The 19,844-nt window shown below is 45.3% G+C and overlaps 1 protein-coding gene across 9 annotated transcripts in view; it reads left to right on the top strand.

The window, feature by feature from the left end:
* Nucleotides 1–19,844, top strand: part of lrba (LPS-responsive vesicle trafficking, beach and anchor containing) — a 312,184-nt gene that overhangs the window by 273,581 nt on the left and 18,759 nt on the right. For 6 of the 9 annotated variants that reach the window (XM_079499894.1, XM_079499893.1, XM_079499892.1 and 3 more), the window contains exons 48-52: nt 6,690–6,779; nt 10,130–10,307; nt 12,467–12,532; nt 13,206–13,271; nt 16,305–16,460. In XM_079499894.1, coding sequence (XP_079356020.1) covers nt 6,690–6,779; nt 10,130–10,307; nt 12,467–12,532; nt 13,206–13,271; nt 16,305–16,460 — 556 coding nt within the window. The remainder of the gene's footprint in view (nt 1–6,689; nt 6,780–10,129; nt 10,308–12,466; nt 12,533–13,205; nt 13,272–16,304; nt 16,461–19,844) is intronic. The other 3 variants (XM_079499897.1, XM_079499896.1, XM_079499895.1) reach the window with 1 other exon arrangement.

Raw genomic sequence — 19,844 nt, 5'->3', positions numbered from 1 at the left:
CATAGTAAAGGCGGCCTGCTGTCGCAGTTAAGCCCATAAATGGAGATCCCTGATGTCATCAATATTGGCCAGCAACTCTACATCTGACCTCAAACCCTTAGATCTCCATTATATGTCAGAACCTGTTCTGACATTCCATATGTTGATCCTTCCCCATCCATCCTTCCTCGTCAATGTCTCCCCGACTGATACCTGTCCATTCAAACTCTAGACGGGCCTGCCCCAAAGTTGTTAGTGCAGCCACGCTCGGCAGCCGGCAAAAACTAGAGTTCTCAACAAGCCCGAAAACTCAATAGAATGTCCCCGCTACCACCCTTAGATCTCCATATACTGTATGGAGCTGACCTGTTCTGACATTCCATATGTTGATCTGACCTCATCAAACCCTGTACACTCAAGACATGCTCCTTATATGGCCAGTACAGAATTCATTCCATGTTGATCTGACCCCCCATGCCAAAGCGCCAGCGCTCGCCCAGCAGTCTGCCGTCAACGAGGTGGATGCGTTCACGCGACCTCACCCTTTAGGGCAAGGTCGCTTCTCGCCCTCAGGCGTCTTACTGGTTATAGTTAAGTAAAACTAACGAAAAACTAAAACTAAAATTATCATTGTAAAGCGCTATATAAATGGACCATTTAATCTGGACAACTGGATATATGATATATGGATCAGCGGTTCTGGACAACCGCATATCTAAACTACTCCATGGCGTGCACCACAGTAGTCCTTGCCGATGCACATGCCGAGTTTGAAGTCGGTCGGTCCCACATATGCACAAGACCATACTGTATATATGGGCATAGAGGTTTGTCGCTCTGGACAACCAGATCCATAATGCCTATGGGTTTGTTTATGGTTATGTCTGAGTCAGAGTGACATGGTCCTGCCTATATGGGACTATCTGGTTTGTTTTTGATTATGAGTAACGTGGTCAGCCCGCGATCCCATTAGCCGATTTTAATATAGGATTATTGTAGTAATTGCTTTCCTCCAATTCAGCTTCAACTTTATTGTCAGGTTTAAAAAAACAAAAAAAAACGAGTGGGGAAAATAATGTGTTGTACAAGTATTCATTCAATCATTTGTAATATTCAAGAAAGGGAAGAACAAACGGATAAGGAAACAGAAACAGGTATTTCAAATATTGGTGATGGCCAACAGGTTGACCCTGAGTCATCACCAATGATGGTTAAAGAAAGCTTTTTGTGTTTACAGTATAGTACGTTACTGAGCTAGGATTGTCATATTGCAGGAAAGCCGAGCTGTGTGCTGAACATGCACGTGGCAGTATGAGCTGCACTGTCATTGGTCTGTTAGTTACATACGTGTTACAGAGATACGGATACAACATGCTGGGCCCTTGTTAAAACACTCCATTGTAAGGTGCTTTGGATAAAAGCAAGCTCCCAATCACACAATGTTCTGCTCTTTGTTATCAGTAGATTCAGTACTAAAATGCTGTCCTAATTTATTCTATTCAGTCAGTCAGGAGAGCCACCGTTGCTGTGGGTGGATTTGCATGAAAGCGGGATGTTTTACACGCCGGGCCATCTTGTCGGAGTGTCTTGAGTAAATCAGCGAGCTGGCCTGGGGGTGCGTCAGAGCCGAGGACCTTCAGTCATTTAAATGTACAGAATATAGAGAGGCTTCATCAGTCACGGGCCAGCACCCCCAAAACAGATTGGCCTTGTAGAAGGGCCCCCCACTCACATAATCACCTGAGCATTACATTGGCATATAGGGATAGGACACCCTGACCTAGACGCACCCGCTTCTACAAGCGTTTCCACAGCCTAATAAATGTCAAGCAGGGTAGAATTTAATGAATACAGGTCGAGCGACTTTGGTAATGGGAGGGGGGAACCTCGTCTCTGCATTAGCCTAAGCAAATGCGCCCATAGGCAGAGTAGGAGCGAGTCTCTTTGACCTTGTGTGTTGCACTGACAACTTGGTCACGCATTGCTGGACGGCATGGGGGTCGATGCTGGAGGACCATTGTAAAGATCAGGGTTCTTGTTTAAGAAATGGAACTGTTTTCTACATTGATTTATTTTTTGTTTCTAGCTTTTGGTGACAGTTGGTATATCGTTCTCCTACCATTTACAGGTATAGGTATAGTCTGATTGCTGCATTTGCAACTTAGGAAAAAAAAGATTCCATATAATATGCAATTATGAATGAGACCCTAGGTGTTATTGACCATTTGCACGCACGCACGCACGCACGCACGCACGCACGCACGCACGCACGCACGCACGCACGCACGCACGCACGCACGCACTCACTCACTCACTCACTCACTCACTCACTCACTCACTCACTCACTCACTCACTCACTCACACACTCACACACTCACACACTCACACTCACACAATCTGGATTTTTCAATTGTATTACAATTCAAAGAAACAGCCATCACAACTTCATTCACATTACAACACTGTGTTTGTGTTGTTTTGTTCACAATGGTCAAACAACACAACACAGTCAGTGCAGAGCACCATGGCCTCATGTTTATCGGCAGTGCAACTGATGGGTTGGTATAAGTCTGAGTCATTAGTCAAACTTGCACATCACCACCTTCTTAAAATAATTAGCCCCTTTATTAACTGATATTTTTGCCTAAATCAACTTCATGACTCTGGCCACCTCTGGTCAAATCATCTATATCTGTATTGAAAAGGATAATGCTGTTCCTGCCCATTAGTATAATGGCCTGCCTGACACTGAATTTTCATTTTCGTTTCACTTCAGAACATATTGTTTTAATGGGCGTGGCTAGCGATTGGGGCTGGAGCCAGGCTAATAATGGCCTATGTCAAGAATGAAAGTAAAAAGACAATGTGATTTAGGCCAATTTATTTTGCCCTACGTCACATTGTCATCAAAAAAATCTGACTTTAAAAAAAAAATCTAAGTCTGGGGTGATTGTGAAATGATTGGTCATTTGGCCTAAGTGATGTTTACAATTGCTTAAGTCAAAACACAAAAAGGTCTAATTCAGACTGTTATTTCTATGTCAATATAAACCTTTTTGGTGAAATGATTAACTAATGAAAACCTTAAAAACATGCCATTATTTTAAGAAGGTTGTCATTGTCAGTGGAATATTGCCAACTCAAACACATGACGGACAATAATGATCCCCGGGAATCTCTGCACTGACAAGATATTGAATTTGTGGCCCGCTTGGGATTGCTTTAGGTACTTTTGTGTATTTACTATCCTAAAACTATAGGCCAATATCTGCAACCTGGTTAGTTTTCTACTCTATACGAATCCACAAAGCCGTGGGACCGTGGTTTAGTTTTCCACATTGCATCTGACTCATTCTCTCAGTCCGCTGTCATATGTTTGTAATAGACTGGCTCTAATAGGGCCAGAGCAGGCTTTACACCACATTAAATAAAGGAAGACCTGAGCCTATTGTTCTGCTCAGCTGACAGAGAGTTGGATCAAAGTAATGGAAGAGGAGGAGGAGGAAAAGAGAGAAACAGGAGAGACAGGGCTTTCCATGGGCACAACAGAGAGAGAGAGAGAGAGAGAGAGAGAGAGCAGGACGTGGGGGACATTAGAGATCTGTTTCTTCACTGGTATGGATAGAATCATACAGTATATCGTAATGTGTGTTGTGTTAACATGTCAAGACTTCTTTAATTATACGGACCTGAGTTGGGCCTGAGTCTGTATTGGTGTGTTCTTTTTTTCTCAGAATAGGGATTGAAGTGGTTAAAGAGAAAGGAGGTGAGAAATCACCCTGATGACTTTTTAATAACAATGCTTTTTTCTTTCACGTACCCTCTCGCTCCTTATCTCTCTTGATCGCCCTGCTCCTCACCGTTCCTCTCATCTTCTCTCATCTTCTCTCTCTCCATGTCTCTCTGCACCATCCGGCTTCTCACCCTCTCATCTCTCTCTCTCTCTCTCTCTCTCTCTCTCTCTCTCTCTCTCTCTTTCCCTCTCATCTCTCTCTCTCTCTCTCTCTCTCTCTCTTTCCCTCTCATCTCTCTCTCTCTCTCTCTTTCCCTCTCCTCTTTCTCTCTCTTTCCCTCTCCTCTCTTTCTCTCTCTTTCCCTCTCCTCTCTTTCTCTCTCTTTCCCTCTCCTCTCTCCTCACTCCTCTCCTCACTCCTCTCCTCTCCTCTGGTTTCTGGTTAGTTTCAGACAATGTGGATAAGCAGACTGTCTTTAGAACCTTTTTCTCATGGAAATACCATCTGCAGGCCTCAGCCATGAGCTCATTCTCACAGGCCTGGCCAAGCTGGGCTCACACAGCCTAGCCCAGCCTATGCACGCACGCACGCACGCACGCACGCACGCACGCACGCACGCACGCACGCACGCACGCACGCACGCACGCACGCACGCACGCACGCACGCACGCACGCACGCACATTACAGAACCATGCACCAACACACTTTACAGTCTGTCACAACATCTTTCTTTTTCTCCCAGTTTATCTATATATCAGGGGAAGGCACCCTTAGGCACTAGTGCCAACATTGGCACAAAGGAGGGTGATCACTGGCACACTGACATAAGTGTGTGAGAGTATTTTTGATTTGAAATAAACATTAAAACATTTTTTGTCAAATTAATGAAGGCACGCACGCACGCACGCACACATGCACACACAGTACATGTTATGCTCCATCACACACATTAACATTAAGATTGTATCTAATTGTATTGTATCTAATATTATTTTATATCTCTCTCCTGTCTCCCTACATTTCATTCTTACACATTCTTGTTTAATAGCTGAACTTTTTCCACACTGTAAACCACAGTGAACTTGAATAGATTCTGTTTATACAGTAGTCGCTCTGGATTAAGAGTGTCTGCTAAATGCCTAAATTGTAGTACGTGCAAAAATGCCCTGTATGATTGTCCCTTGCATTGATCAGGTGACATCACTGAGCATGTGTCATTTACAAATAAAGTGAGTTAAGTTGTACTATTCCTTCTTGAACGTTATTGCCTTTTTTAACTGCAGTAGATAGAAGTTGCAACTGCACTGCTATGCTGAGTTGAGTTCTGAATCCTATTAGCCCCATGATGTGAGATCTAAACTCTATGACATTTCACTCTCAACACAAAATATATGGGTGGACATGTAAAGGCTATGGTGCCCTGCAAAGGGGGTGTGTGTGTGTGTGTGTGTGTGTGTGTGTGTGTGTGTGTGTGTGTGTGTGTGTGTGTGTGTGTGTGTGTGTGTGTGTGTGTGTGTGTGTGTGTGTGTGTGTGTGTGTGTGTGTGTGTGTGTGTGTGTGTGTGTGTGTGTGTGTGTGTGTGTGTGTGTGTGTGTGTGTGGGTGGGTGGGTGGGTGGGTGGGTGTGTGTGTGTGTGTTCCATCCAGTGAGCGGTGTGATGCTGTCCAGAGGCCTGTAGGCCCGGCGTCTGCTCTGACATTTATGGTCCAATACCTCTTCATTAACACCAGCTAACAGCCTCAAACCCTGCCTAGCCTCTAGTAGCCTGGCTCCCAGCCCCTGTGTGTGTGCTGGTACTGGGGGGTACAGTGGTGTGTGTCTGCCCGACTGTCTGACAAGGATGTCTGTGCAGGAATTTGATGTGTGTGCGTGCGTGCGTGTGTGTGTGTGCACGCGTTCACATGCATCCATCCCTACTGTATAAGTCTACTATAGGTTCAATTGTTTTTGCAGATTGTTTTAGGCCAGTATGGAATGCACTGGACTAATATTTCTTAAAGGGAAACTTCACCATTTTTGCAAAAATAATATATGTTAATGACGTTTAGAAGATTTAGAACACTTTCCTGCCCTGGGGGTCTTTATGTGTGTAATATAATATGGTTTTAGATAGATAGATAGATTTAGATTGTAGCAGAGAGCCCAGTGTCTCTGCTGTCATGGACACTGGATTCACTTACTGCCTGGACTACATGTTGTCTCAGTAAGACAGCCCTCCACAAGGAGGAGCAGTGCTCCAAAACGAGTTGTAGTCCAGGAAGGAAGTGAGCCCAGTGTCCATGACATCAGAGACACTGGGCTCACTGCTAGACACTGGGCTCACTGCTAAAATCAAAAATTATCTAAAACCAGATATTACACACATAAAGACTCACCAGGAAAGTGTTTTAAATCTTCTAAACGTCATTAACACCTTGAGGGCCCGGGCCTATTTAACCATTAATAAAATGTGCCCATCATTTATAGCGCCCACTTTTACCGGCGGACCGGAAGTTGTCTGTGAATGTCTGTGTAGCAGCTAACAATATAGCCACATCACTCTAGAGTCGATCGACAACAACGGGAGGTAAGAATAAATCTATCGCGACTAGCGACTGGACCACGGAGCGCCGTCTAACACAGGATCTTTTTTCATAATTAGACGGGATGATTTAGATCGCGAGTTATGAACGTTTTAAGATTTTCGTTTTCGTCCGCTAAACAGGCAGGGAACATTTTCGATGACGTGTCACTGTTGTGCAACACCGAGGATTGGGCAACAAGCGCTCCTAGGCTGTGGAGCGATGCGACCGGTTTTGATATCATTAATCTCCGTCCTATTTATCAATCTCCGTCTCGGGCAACTGACCGTAAACTTGAACTTGGCGGTGATCTCCGTCTGGGGCCCTTAAACTGTTAACATAATTTTTGCAAAAAGGGTGAAGTGTCCCTTTAATAATGTCATATTTCTGGTTCTTTCTGTCTGTCTCTCTAGGCTGTGGAGGCTCAGATTCGTAGTTTTGGACAGACACCCTGCCAGCTGCTCATAGAACCACACCCCCCGAGGAGCTCCGCCATGCAAGTGGTTAGTAGAAGCAACACACACACACACACACACACACACACACACACACACACACACACACACTCTCTCCGCCCCACTTCTCCCATGTCCTCATTCACCACTGTATTTTCAACAATAGTCCTACAGTAAGTGCAACTGTAGGTCGCCGTTTACTATGAAAACATGCAAAACCTGTCAGTCAGTCCGTCCAGTCAGGCTCCATATATGGCCTTCTCTATAGCTCCATATATGGCCGTCTCCATATATGAAGATCGCAACACTGACCTCATCAAACCCTGGATAACATATCCAGTCATTCAGTCACCTCCATACATGGAGATGACTGTAAGATGTGTAAGATGTTGGCAATGCCCCCGGCATCATCTGGCTTGACTGACTGTGCCGCAGGACCCGCGTTGACTGCCTGTAGCCTGACCTTTGGCGCAGGCTATCTGGCTAGTTTTGCTCGGTTGAGGCTTTCCTCAGCCTGGTGCGTGCTGACTAGCACCTGGGCGTCCTTGAAGCTGGCCTGTTCCTGTGTGTTGAGCATGTGGTGCGATCGTTGCATGAGGAAACTCCAATCCGCACGTGTGATCATCACCTACATCTGCATGTATGGAGCCGGCCAGCAACTCTACATCTGACCTCACTGACACCAGATTAATAGTTTAACTCCTGCTTCTCAACTGTGCCGTATTAAGACGCTCTGTTGTTTCAGTGCGACCTCGCCCTTTACGCTTCTCGCCCTCAGGGCGTCTTACTAGTAGTAGTATATAGATTATCTTTGTTTGTTTTAAGGCTAATGTTCCATTTGCAGCCGCAGCACTAAGCGTAACTGTGAATATGAAAACTGCTGGCTGGCTGAGTGGGTAAAGATGCCGCCTTGTAATCAGAAGGTCACTGGTTCCACCCCCTAACTCAACTTTTGAGGTTTTAGATTTGTTTGCATAAATCAGTGTTATTGAACACCCTTTATGTCTGTGTGTTGTTTCGAAAATATTGAGCCAATGGAAAGTAGTAAAAAACACTTTCATTCCATTGGACCCGCAAACTGTCTGCTAAAGCAAATAACTCCACCACCTCTCCCCCTATCATGCAAGTAATTAACAATACCGTATATAAAGTCACAACATATATTATATATAAGGTTTTCTTTCCTGATAAATGAACATTTTGGACTGGATCCAGGAAAGGTTAACCTTTTCTGGATCGAGGCCCACTTGAAAGATCGCTGCCGTGTTAAGTGGGCTTCCACCCCTTCCTATCCTTCCTTCACCTCTCAATGTCCTGCCCCAGCCAACACCCCCCCTCTATCTGTCTCCTCCATCTGACCCTGGGAAGTTTAGCTCCCGATTCTGGACCCATCTCCTCTCTCATCATTATAGAGGTGTGTGGGAAAGAGTAGAGAGAGAGAGAGAGAAAGAGACTGTGTGTGTGTGTGTGTGTGTGTGTGTGTGTGTGTGTGTGTGTGTGTGTGTGTGTGTGTGTGTGTGTGTGTGTGTGTGTGTGTGTGTGTGTGTGTGTGTGTGTGTGTGTGTGTGTGTGTGTGTGTGTGTGTGTGTGTGTGTGTGTGTGTGTGTGTGTGTGTGTGTGTCCATTCATGTCTGTACCTAATGGTGTATGGGTGTGTGTCTATTGCTATGCATACACTCATACTGTGTGTGTGTGTGTATGCATATTGTACATGTGTTTATACATTTATGTGACTGTTTCCTGCACTTGCACGCGCATGTGTGTGTGTAGTTGTGGATGCATGTGACAGGAGGAAAAGTGTAGTATTGGAAATATGGGAGTGATGCCAAACTGTACACCTGAGGACCTGTGTGTGTGTGTGCGTGCGTGCGTGCATGTGAGAGTGTGGCCCCTAGAGACCCTATTAGAGTGGTGTCCCTGCGTTGCTGACAGCTGGCCGGAGACCACCTCCCTATGCACAACGCTTACATACTGTACACACACACACAAACGCATGCCTAAACACAAATACACACACACACGCCCAAACACACATAAATGCACATAAATGAATATGCACGCACGCACGCACGCACGCACGCACGCACGCACGCACGCACGCACGCACGCACGCACGCACGCACGCACGCACGCACACACAGTCATTATTGAAACCATTTGAATCCAGCCTTGTATCAAATGCCTATGCATTGCCGCTGCAACTCATACAGTATTCAAACAACATTATTCACTGAGATTTCAAGTGTTGAGTCCTACACACGCACACGCACGCACACAGCCTCTCTCACATAAACGTCCTCTCAGCATAGCATGTTCTCTCGTAAAGCTTCTCTCCTCTGTACTTTCCATCCATCCCCTCCTCGTGACAGTGTGTTGTCAGCAGGTTGGCATGTGCCTGTGCTGGTGGTAATGATATTGTCAGAGTGTCTGGTTAGCTGTCAGACACTCAGGACGCCCCTCTGTTCACCATGTTAAACACCCATCTTCCACCCTCTTCGCTACACACACACATACTGCGGAAAATGGCTCCCTCACACATAGGGGGTTTTATGTGGTCATTGTAGGCTTGTACTGTATTATGACAAAATGAGTCCTTTTAGAATCAACCCATTGAATGTTAATTACAGTTAGTCTCTCCCACTCCAGCTGTTTAAGAAACATAAAATACTTTTTCAGGTAGGTCACCAATTTTATCCAGTCGGGTTCAATTTTATAGTGTTTTGTTTCATGACTTCCGAATTCACTTGTTTACCCTGTGTCCTGTAAAAGGATACCCCTCCGTCATTGTCTATGGGGAGGATTTCAATGTCATATGTACGGATTTGGGGCTTTTCTATAGGCGTGTATGCACGGAATTGCAATTCCGTGCTATTTCACCTTGTTTGGGTGAGACCGAGTAGTCATATGATGAGGAAGATCATTCTTCCTTCTTCTTCACTTGGTTCAGCACCAGGACGATGACACATTAAGTTCCTCCTCTCCTCTCTTCCTAACTGTCTCTCTCTCTATCTCTCTCTCTCTCTCTCTCTCTCTCTCTCTCGCTCCTTTCATGTCATGTCTTTTTTTATGTTTATTATTTCCTGTCTGCCCACTGCTGCTGTTCTCTCTCCTTGGTCTTCTCCTGTCCGCTTCCTCCATCTCTATAAAAATCGTCATCATCCTCATTGAATTTCTCCTCTTCATTTAATTTACTCTCCCTCCTCCACATTCTGTTTTTTCCCTTCTCCTCTCTCTATCATCTCCTGTTTTTCTTCTGTTGCTATATTGCCTTTTCTCCTCCTCTTCCTTCTCCCCCCTGCATCCCCTGGCTGTTCATGTTTTTATCTTCTCCGTTCCCATCCATCCATCTCTTCGTACTCCACCGCTCCGTCCGTGTTGAACAGTATCTTCTCCTGCAGACTCCTCTGATGTTCACGGAGCAGATGCAGCAGGACGTCATCATGGTGCTGAAGTTCCCGTCCAACTCCCCGGTGACTCACGTATCCTCAAACACTCAGCCCGGCCTGACCTCGCCCGCCATCATCACCGTCACCGCCAACCGACTGTTTGCCGTCAACAAGTGGCATGGATTGGCAGGTGAGATAGGAATGTACGGAGCCCCTGAATGGCCATGCATTCAAAATATATTTAATCTCGTCCGTACAAGATAATATCTCGTCCGTACAATATATTATCTCGTCCGTACAAGATATTATCTCGTCCGGAGAAGATATTATGTCGTCCGGACGAGATAATATCTTGTACGGACGAGATAAAATATACCTTGAATGCATGGCCATTCAGGGGCTCCGTACGAATGTGTGTGTGTGTGTGAGGACGTAAAAGAATAGAAGCACGCACGTCTAATGCCACGCGTCCTGGCTGTTGTTGTTTCTCCGTGAATATCTCTTTGGCCGCTGACCCTGTTTTTTCCATGCTGGGTAGGTTGTGCACAAGCGTAAAGGTTACTTCTGCATACTTCACGGTCTATGACTTGGCCAACCGAACCGCGCACAAAGTTGTGTGCGCACAAAGTTGTGTGCGCACAAAGTGTGCTCTTCTCAATTGTATATATAGAAGAAAGGAAAAAAGTAGTAGAACCTTTAACTTTAGACAACATTCTGTCATGTCTGCCCGCATCTTCTCAGTGCCTAGAGCAATTGATCTGAATTTGCACATGGTTATTGCCCATTTAGCTTATGCACCCAACTGCAAAGCCCTTTTTTCACTTTCCCAAATTGTACGCTGTTTGTTAGCGTTTTTTGAAACTATTTAACTCTATGACCACAGTTTTCACCCTTCTGTCGTCATGGTTGGTTCCAGTGTAGCTGCAGGCTATGGAATTAGGCTGTGACAACCGCAGCACGGTAGCACAGGCTGAGCCACATGTTACTCACAGCTATAAGAACTTGAGGACTTTCGTTTAGGAGCAGTGTCCACACATACAGCCTTTTATGAGCAGAGGGCCAGTGGGCCACTATGGATATCATTTTCCATAGCACTCACACGCACATTGACACGTCCACTCACTGTTCCAATCCACATTGTGCTAGCTATTGATGCTAATGGCGTTATGCATGTCTTTGTGTCTATTAGTGCAGTCTAAGGATAATGTATGCATAACATCCAAGTAAAGTTCAAAGGGTGCTGGATAGAAGAGTTAAAATCCAAACGTGCAAAACATTGTTCTTTTCAGTAAACACAGTGGGAGCAAAATGGTGTGCAGATAATCTTTTGTACTTTTGTGTCCATTAATGTTACAGCTTGACTTCTGACAGACGGTATGTTTGGCCTCCAAAAGACAAGCCATAATTTTAAATACCCTCTCAGGTGTCTATCATACTTCATTATCGTCCCATTTGCCTCTCTCTCTCTCTCTCTTACCCCTCTGTTCTCTCTGAGTGGTAGGATTGACCCGTCTCGTCTCAATAGGAGGGACGGATGGACTTTGATTTGGGAGATGGTTGACTGTCTCTCCCAGAGAGCAGGATCACGTTTGACACGTTGAGCGGCTAGCGTTTAGTTTCATGTCCACCTCCATACATCAGCCTCTCACTTCAGCCAGACGCATTCAGTCAACATCCATCCTGCCGAACATGATAGCTCTTGAGTTTCTGAGAGCGCACGCTCATCAGCGTGGGAGGAATTTCACCTATCCTAGTTTCATATTGCTGGAAATGACGGGCCAAGTGAACTGGACTAATGCTGTCGATGGGGTGTATTGATTGTGCTAGTGCTTTCGTAATTCAATGCTGTGCAGTGAAAATAAATTAGGCAAAATCAGAAGAATTACGGTATGGCCAGTGGCAAATTCCAAATAAGCTGCATATTTGTGTCGACTTCTAATTTTCCGAAGTGAAGGACCTGACCACAATTCATGTTGACTGGTAATAATGAGCTGTAAATACAAGGAAATGTCTCTATGCACGTTTATTCTGGGCAATGAAACATCTTAAGTTAAAATGAAGATGGGTGTTTAGGGGCTGTATTTTTTTTCTTTTATTATGATCAGACTATAAGTCACTGTCAGCTATCACTTTGTAATTGTATTGTGGTTTGCAGTTATTAAATAATAGGTTTTTGATTCAGGGGAGGACAACTATGGAAGTGACATTTTGACTGTGCGGTCATAATTTTTAGTGTCTCATAGTGAAGTGCGAGCCAACAGCTACTTTACAAAGCCACGTCAATGAAACACTAATGCTCTCTCTCTCTCTCTCTCTCTCTCTCTCTCTCTCTCTCTCTCTCTCTCTCAGACAATTGCACGAGTCCCTCCGATCCGAGTCGGGGTCGAGTAGCATTTCATTTGGTCCAAGTCTCAAGCAAGTCTCAAGTTTTTCTGTTGTGGGCAAGTCAAGTCAAGTCGAGTCACAAGGTTATGTCGGGTCGAGTCACAAGGTTGTCTGGTCGAGTCACAAGGTTATGTCAAGTCGGGTCGAGTCACAAGGTTGTCGAGTCAAGTCGGGTCGAGTCACAAGGTTATGTCAAGTCGGGTCGAGTCACAAGGTTGTCGAGTCAAGTCGGGTCGAGTCACAAGGTTATGTCAAGTCAAGTCGGGTCGAGTCACAAGATTGTCGAGTACTGTACTGTACTGTACAGTACTGTACAGTACAGTACTGTACAGTACTGTACTGTACTGTACTGTACTGTACTGTACTGTACTGTACTGTACTGTACTGTACTGTACTGTACTGTACTGTACAAGCTCTCCTCCCTGGCCTCTGTGTGTTAGGCTGCACAACAGTGACACTTGATGGTGGTGTCCGAGTCAGCTTGTCTCAAGTCGAGTCGAGTCTGGAGTCATTGTCTTCCAAGTCAAGTCGAGTCTCAAGTTTTTACCCTTGAATCCAAGTCGAGTTGCAAGTCGTCAAATCAATGACTCGAGTCGGACTCGAGTCGAGTCATCGAGTCTCGTGTCCAATACTCTGCTCTCTCTCTCTCTCTCTCTCTCTCTCTCTCTCTCTCTCTCTCTCTCTCTCTCTCTCTCTCTCTCAGGTCATCAAAGCTCAACAGTGCAGGACCAGCAGTACCAACTTCCAGTGGAAATCGATCCTCTGATAGGTATACATACTTATACGTGTGTGTGTGTGTGTGTGTGTGTGTGTGTGTGTGTGTGTGTGTGTGTGTGTGTGTGTGTGTGTGTGTGTGTGTGTGTGTGTGTGTGTGTGTGTGTGTGTGTGTGTGTGTGTGTGTGTGTGTGTGTGTGTGTGTGGGGGGGGGGCGAGTGGGCGAGTATTTTAATACAAGATTATTTATTCATACTGTGACTCTCATGCAGAACTGTACTGTATATATGAGTGTGTGTCCATCGCAATTGATGGCTTCACACAGCTGTGTGTCCCTGGACAGTACATCACCGCTGCTTTTCAGTGCCGGCCCTCCTATTCTCCTTCTATCTCCTCCTCCTCCTCCTCCCGTTTCCTCTTTCCCTCTCCTTCCCTCACCTTGCTTTCCCTCTCCTCTCCTCATGATATAGTCTGTGCTCTCACACTGAACCATTTGCATGCAAATTGGAATGCAATGAGCTGTGGCCTGGGCAAGCATTTCATCATCAGCCACCCCCCAACGCACGCGCGCACACACGCGCACGCGCACACGCACACGCACGCACACACAACTCTCTCCCAGCAAACACACAATCACATTAACACACAACCGCCTCAGTACATGTACGCACGCACGCACGTACACACAAATACCTCCCCCCCCCCCCCCCCTTTCCTCAATGCTGTCCATCTCCCCCCTCACCTCCCCTCCTCTCCTCTCTGTGGTTTAATTTGCGGGGGCAGAGGGGGCGCGTGTCAGCAGCAATGAATATGAATGTGGTAATAATGTGTGATTGAGAATGCGCCACTCGCGGCTGTCAGGACAATATGGCCGCCTCTCATCCCTCACGACTTGTTGATGAGCAGGAGAGGAGCGGCGAGCCGCTGAGTGATGCATGAGGACGCTCCAATGGAAGCAGTGGAAAAGAGAGAGAGAGACACTAGCTGTGTGCTACCTCTCTCTCGCTCCGCACCCAAGTTCACATCCTTCATTATGCTTTTTTTCCCTTTTTTCATCACCCCATGTCTCTCTCTCTCTCTCTCTCTCTCTCTCTCTCTCTCTCTCTCTCTCTCTCGTGTCTTAGACTTCTCCGTTTCGTTTGTGTTTGTTCTTCTCATCTCTCAGGATCTGTTCCACACACGCAACCTTTTTTGTTTTTTTCCCTCGGGTAAACGTTTGACTGGTGAAAATGTCCAGGGCTCATTCTCACGAACTCATCTTTATCCTCCTCCTCCACCCAGAGACAACATGCACTGTTGTTCCCGTGCGTGTGCACGAGACATGTTATGCTTGTTTTGAGAATGCGTACATGTATATACAGCTCCATTTAAATGTATATTTTATTATCATGGCCAATGTTTAGTCTTTCCTGAGATTTTCATATCAACCTGGTTTTGTCTTAACATTTTATTACAACTGAGCATTAATTATATTTAAAAGAAAATGCTGTGTGTGTGTGCACGTGAGCGTGTGAGTTTGTAGGAGGGAGGGAGGCCGTGTGTCAGTTATGTATGTACACTGTTAGCATTCCAAGAGGACTCGGAGCTAAACACAGTAAATTGTGGCTGAGTGTCGGGGCGGCCGTGGCCAAAGGAAATGTTGATAATGGGTTGAAATATTGGCGTTGTCGGGCGCGCTGCTCTTTCTCAGAATGCCTACAGGCTGAGCGTCCCAACACCTGCTCTTCAACTATCTATGAATGCCTGGCCGGCCGCACTGCAAAATATTCACTTCTTATAGTTGAACTTATAACTTAACTAAATCATTTAACCATACAGGTTATACATCTCAACAGGTCTCTAGTTTGGAGTGGTTAATGTTTCTTAGGTGGAACTGTAGTCAAACTTTGTTGTTGCCCTATGCGCCAGCTGGCTTAATAGGGATATAAGTAAGTAAAATAGTCAGTCATCATTATCTCTTGGTCTTAAGCCTGATTCATACTTCACCATAATGGTGATAATGGAAACCGGTGTGCCAGTTTCCTGCCCTCTAAGTAGAAACTGACAAAGAATAGTTTTCTATCCATGAGGGGTGAGGGGGTGCTCTGTTGTTTTAAATACTTGACCTTAGATGCTGCTGTTTCACTGCAACATGAATTATAAGGCTTTCACCTAGCTTGGAGTGTGGTTTGAAGCCGTCGCACAGTGAAAAAACATATACAAACTGGTTCAGATAAGATTAGACATGATATGGTAGCAGACGATAAGAACATGAGATGAGATGATAAGGCTAATGGCCGAGGAGAAATGTGTACATAACGCACACAAAGAGACTACGAGAAACCAAACGGAAAGACTAGACATTTGTGCAGCTAAGATAGAAAAATAGTACCCCAAAGTAACTGAAATAAAGTCACAACTTGAATAACAGGTTGACCATAGACCACAACATGGAGGAATCTAATAAAACTGCAAAATGAGATTACCAAGAAATGCCGCCCATTGCAGAAAATGAAACATCATGGAGACGAGAATGTATGTTGTGTTCCTCGCTCCCTCCTCACTAACCAACCTTTAAATAAATCGCCTGCGCGAGATGAATTTACAGTATGCGTTCTGTGGCAGTGTGCATATTCCTTGCAGGCCGCACACACGCCATCATTACTCAAGCTCTAAGGCCCTAATGGAAAATGTGAAGTCCCGGTACACTTAACCTTCCTGGATGTTTTATGTATTCTCTCACAAATCTTCTCTGTTCTGTGCGGTGCAGAGGTGTTTACAGGGGCCATACATAATAGTGAAAATGTGCTGATAGACCAGATAGTGTTTCGTGTGAACTCTTTGAACAATGCTGATGTTTACCGTTGGCCTGACATGGTGTATGTGTCATGTTCGTACACTGAATGTATGCCTGGTCCTGTTGTCTCTGGACTTTATTCTGGGCTCTGTGTCTCTGTCTCACTGTATCCTCCTTGTTCATCTCTCCTCTGGTCTCTTCTCTGCTCTTTTATCTCATCTCATTATGTTTCGTGATGTGTGAATCTGTTAAATTGCATCTGATAATGAATCTCTTACTATTCTCATTATTTCTGACTCCTCTCCTCTCCAGCCAGTAACGTTGGCAATCACAGGCGTCAGATCTCAGATCTGTTGGACCAGAGCATCCAGATCAGTTCACAGTGTTTCGTCATCACCGCTGACAACCGCTTCATCCTGCTCTGTGGTTTCTGGGACAAGAGCTTCCGTGTCTATTCCACTGACTCAGGTAATAGTCCTTACAATTACTGTGCCTATACATTTTGGCCTTATACTAGCCCATATAACTAATCACTCACTGTATTAGACAGTGGGTGATTTTTAGATGTTAATAGCCCATATAAACACTGACTCGGGTAGACCTTTATTATTGTCGCTACTACTATCCTACAGTATATGACTCAGGTATCAGACCTTTATCATTGTCCCATGCTATACCTGCTATTCATTGTCATTATAGCTTACTAGAGCGATGCCCGTGGAGTGTGAAAGTAATCAACGTGGGCATTGTCAGCCAGTACAGAATGGAGTACCCGTGCCACCCAGCTGTCCTTTTTATGCCCATATATGGAGATTTCTGTATCTGTCTCTCTGTGTCCCTTTATTCCTATATACAGTATGGAGTCAGACATGCCCAAATATGAATGTCAGAACAGTCCAGTATGTGTCCCTTTTATGCCCATATATGGAGTTCTTTGTCAGGCAGTGTCCCTTTTATGTCCATATATGGAGTTCTTTGTCAGGCATTCAGGCATGCCTAAATATGGAGTCTATGCAGATGTCAGAACATATTTGTGATGTCAGAATAGGCCAGTTCCATATATGGTCCCAGGGCAGGGACCTTGTCCAGAGCCCGGGCAGAGACATTTTGTGGCGGTTCTGGACAACCGTGGGTCCGACCGACCCTACACCGGGCACTACTCTCCCTGTGGGGGGGGGGGGTGGAACGCGAGTGTCGAATTTGAAGTCGGTGGAGTGAACGATTCTCGAGTTACGTGCATTACAGACGTACACACAGACAGACAGAATACAGAGACGTGGTGCATTTATATATATCTTATTCTTAGCCCGAGTGTGAGAATGTCAAATCACCCACATTTTGGTTGCTATTGTACATCCACAGACCAGACTGACTACATATCACCAGCTAGGTTACAGTTGACCGAGATTGCATTGACAAAGACTATTCTGCACTCGCATCAATCAATGTGAATATGTTTAGTTGGGACAAAAATACATCTTCTCTGAATGGTAAGGATGTCTACAGTACAGTATATGCTGTCTATGTTATTCTGCAATAGAAACCACTGAACCACGGCCTTTGCGTTTAGCTTTTTCAATTTAATCACAAAAGTCTGTATTTTTAGGTGGGACCCCAGTATGTCCAGCTGTTTTGTTTTTTATAGTAGGATGATGTATTGTCTCACAAGTGATATATGTGATTGTTCATGTCGACACACCCGTCAGACAAGTCAATGGAAACCTAGCTACTGACACACACACACACACACACACACACACACACACACACACACACACACACACACACACACACACACACACACACACACACACACACACACACACACACACACACACACACACAGCGCTCCAGCAGGTCAAGGGTCTTAAATGAGTCTGTCTTGAGGCTTGTCTCTGTACTGCGGTCCTCAGCTCTCTGTCCCCTGCTCCTATTCAGACTGCTACCCCCCCCCCCCCCACACACACACACACACACACACACACACACACACACACACCTATAATACAGCCAGCGTTTCAATTTCTCTGGGCCATAGCCTCTGTGTCTTCTACTGAGGAGGGTGGAGTGGGGGGCGTAGGAGAAGAGAGATAGCTCTATTGTGTGGCTGCCAGCGGCGGTGTGCGAGCCTGGAACCTCCAAACACACGCTTCAATTGCTCAGCGTTCAACAGCTGCCACCCGGGTCCCTGAAGCCCCGAGGTTAAAGAACAGAGGGGGTTTATCAATTACACTGAACTGATTGGTACACGTGCACAGAACACGCAGCCGCATATGCCTGTGTGAGCAATTGAATTTGTTTGAGGATGTGTATGTAGACAGGAAGTAAGTGTGCACGCACCTGTGTTTGTGTGTGCGCCATTCGCGTGTGTGTCATGTGCCTGCCTGCATACATAGTTTCTCGATTGTTTTCTCAGTTACTTGATTTACCGTAATTTTCCGATGACAATTGACCCTTCGCTAAGCTCCGCCCCCCAACACGCCATAGTTTCAACGAGCGTCAACAAGGCCTGCAGTAGTGCACTGGAAAAATGTGCATAACTAAATACAAACTAAATACAAATGTTATCGCTAAAAAGAGGGAGAAATGGCATCTAATTAATTCCAATCAACTTCTTTGCTCATTAATCTGCAGTGAGTACACACCATGCCAAAGTAACCAACCATGTCAACACATCAGAGATTTTTTTTTAAAATAATATAAATTGTAAATTTTTGTTACGATTAATGCCATTAGTATTATTACTGTCACCTATAGGCGGGTGAGTAATTGGACAATCACTATTTGGGGGGTGGGGCTTAGCAAAGGGTCAATTACAGATTGCTGTGTGTGTGTGTGTGTGTGTGTGTGTGTGTGTGTGTGTGTGTGTGTGTGTGTGTGTGTGTGTGTGTGTGTGTGTGTGTGTGTGTGTGTGTGTGTGTGTGTGTGTGTGTGTGTGTGTGTTTGAACCTTTGTTTGTGCTTGTGCACTCGACGCACGTTTGTGTGCGTGTCCGTCCGTGCAGACGTGCACAAAGACGGAAGCGAGCATGGCAGCCATTACGTCGTCCACCCACCCAATGCGTTTGAAATCATTACTTATTCTCCAAAGTTTACAAAGATGTCAAACATTTCACGTCTCGTCTTGACGCGTAGAGCTCCTCTGTGGAAGAGTTTCACGTCGGCGTTCTCCATCACTGATGAGATACAAGTTAATTATCCTCCGGACAGCAGCAGACAGAAATGTCATGTGTTGTAAACTGCGCGGTGTGTTGACTTGCAGAGGTCACAGTATGGGGAGTGTAATGAGTATTAGACAGCTCAGTGCAGAGCCAAGGGGCCGGGGGAAAATCTGACAGCAATTAGCCTCTTTATATATACACTTGGTAGACACAGAGTGAGGACATGTGCACGGGCTGGCTGAGCACGTACGTACACATGCACGCACACGCAAGCACGTGCAAAATTGATCACACCTGCATACGTAGAATTTGGTACATACCGGTAGAGTAATTTTCTAGGGGTGCAACGGTTAATTTAACTAATTGATTTCATCGATCATAGAAGGAGAAGGAGAATGCCCGACTAGCGATTTTCTTACCGTAATCTGATGTTATTATATCCATTAACCACTGGTAGAGGCGAAGAAATTAAAATAATCCATCTCTAGCGCACAGTAGCTCTGAGCAAGGAGGTGGGGTTTATCAGCAGTTTGCCTTTTACTGCAGCCCATTTGGGACAAAACTCTGTATGTTGAAAAGAAAAAAGAATGTTGAGCGATCAAAATACGCAATTTTGTGATAAACCCGCTGTGCACGGTCAGAGCTGAGCTGGGCTCTACCACTGGTTAATGGATTCAATAACATTAGATTTC

This window comes from Electrona antarctica, assembly GCF_951216825.1.
Source record: "Electrona antarctica genome assembly, chromosome: 4".
NCBI lineage: Eukaryota > Metazoa > Chordata > Actinopteri > Myctophiformes > Myctophidae > Electrona > Electrona antarctica.
The sequence above is the reverse complement of the archived record's forward strand: the minus strand, read 5'-3'. Positions and strand labels throughout refer to the sequence as shown.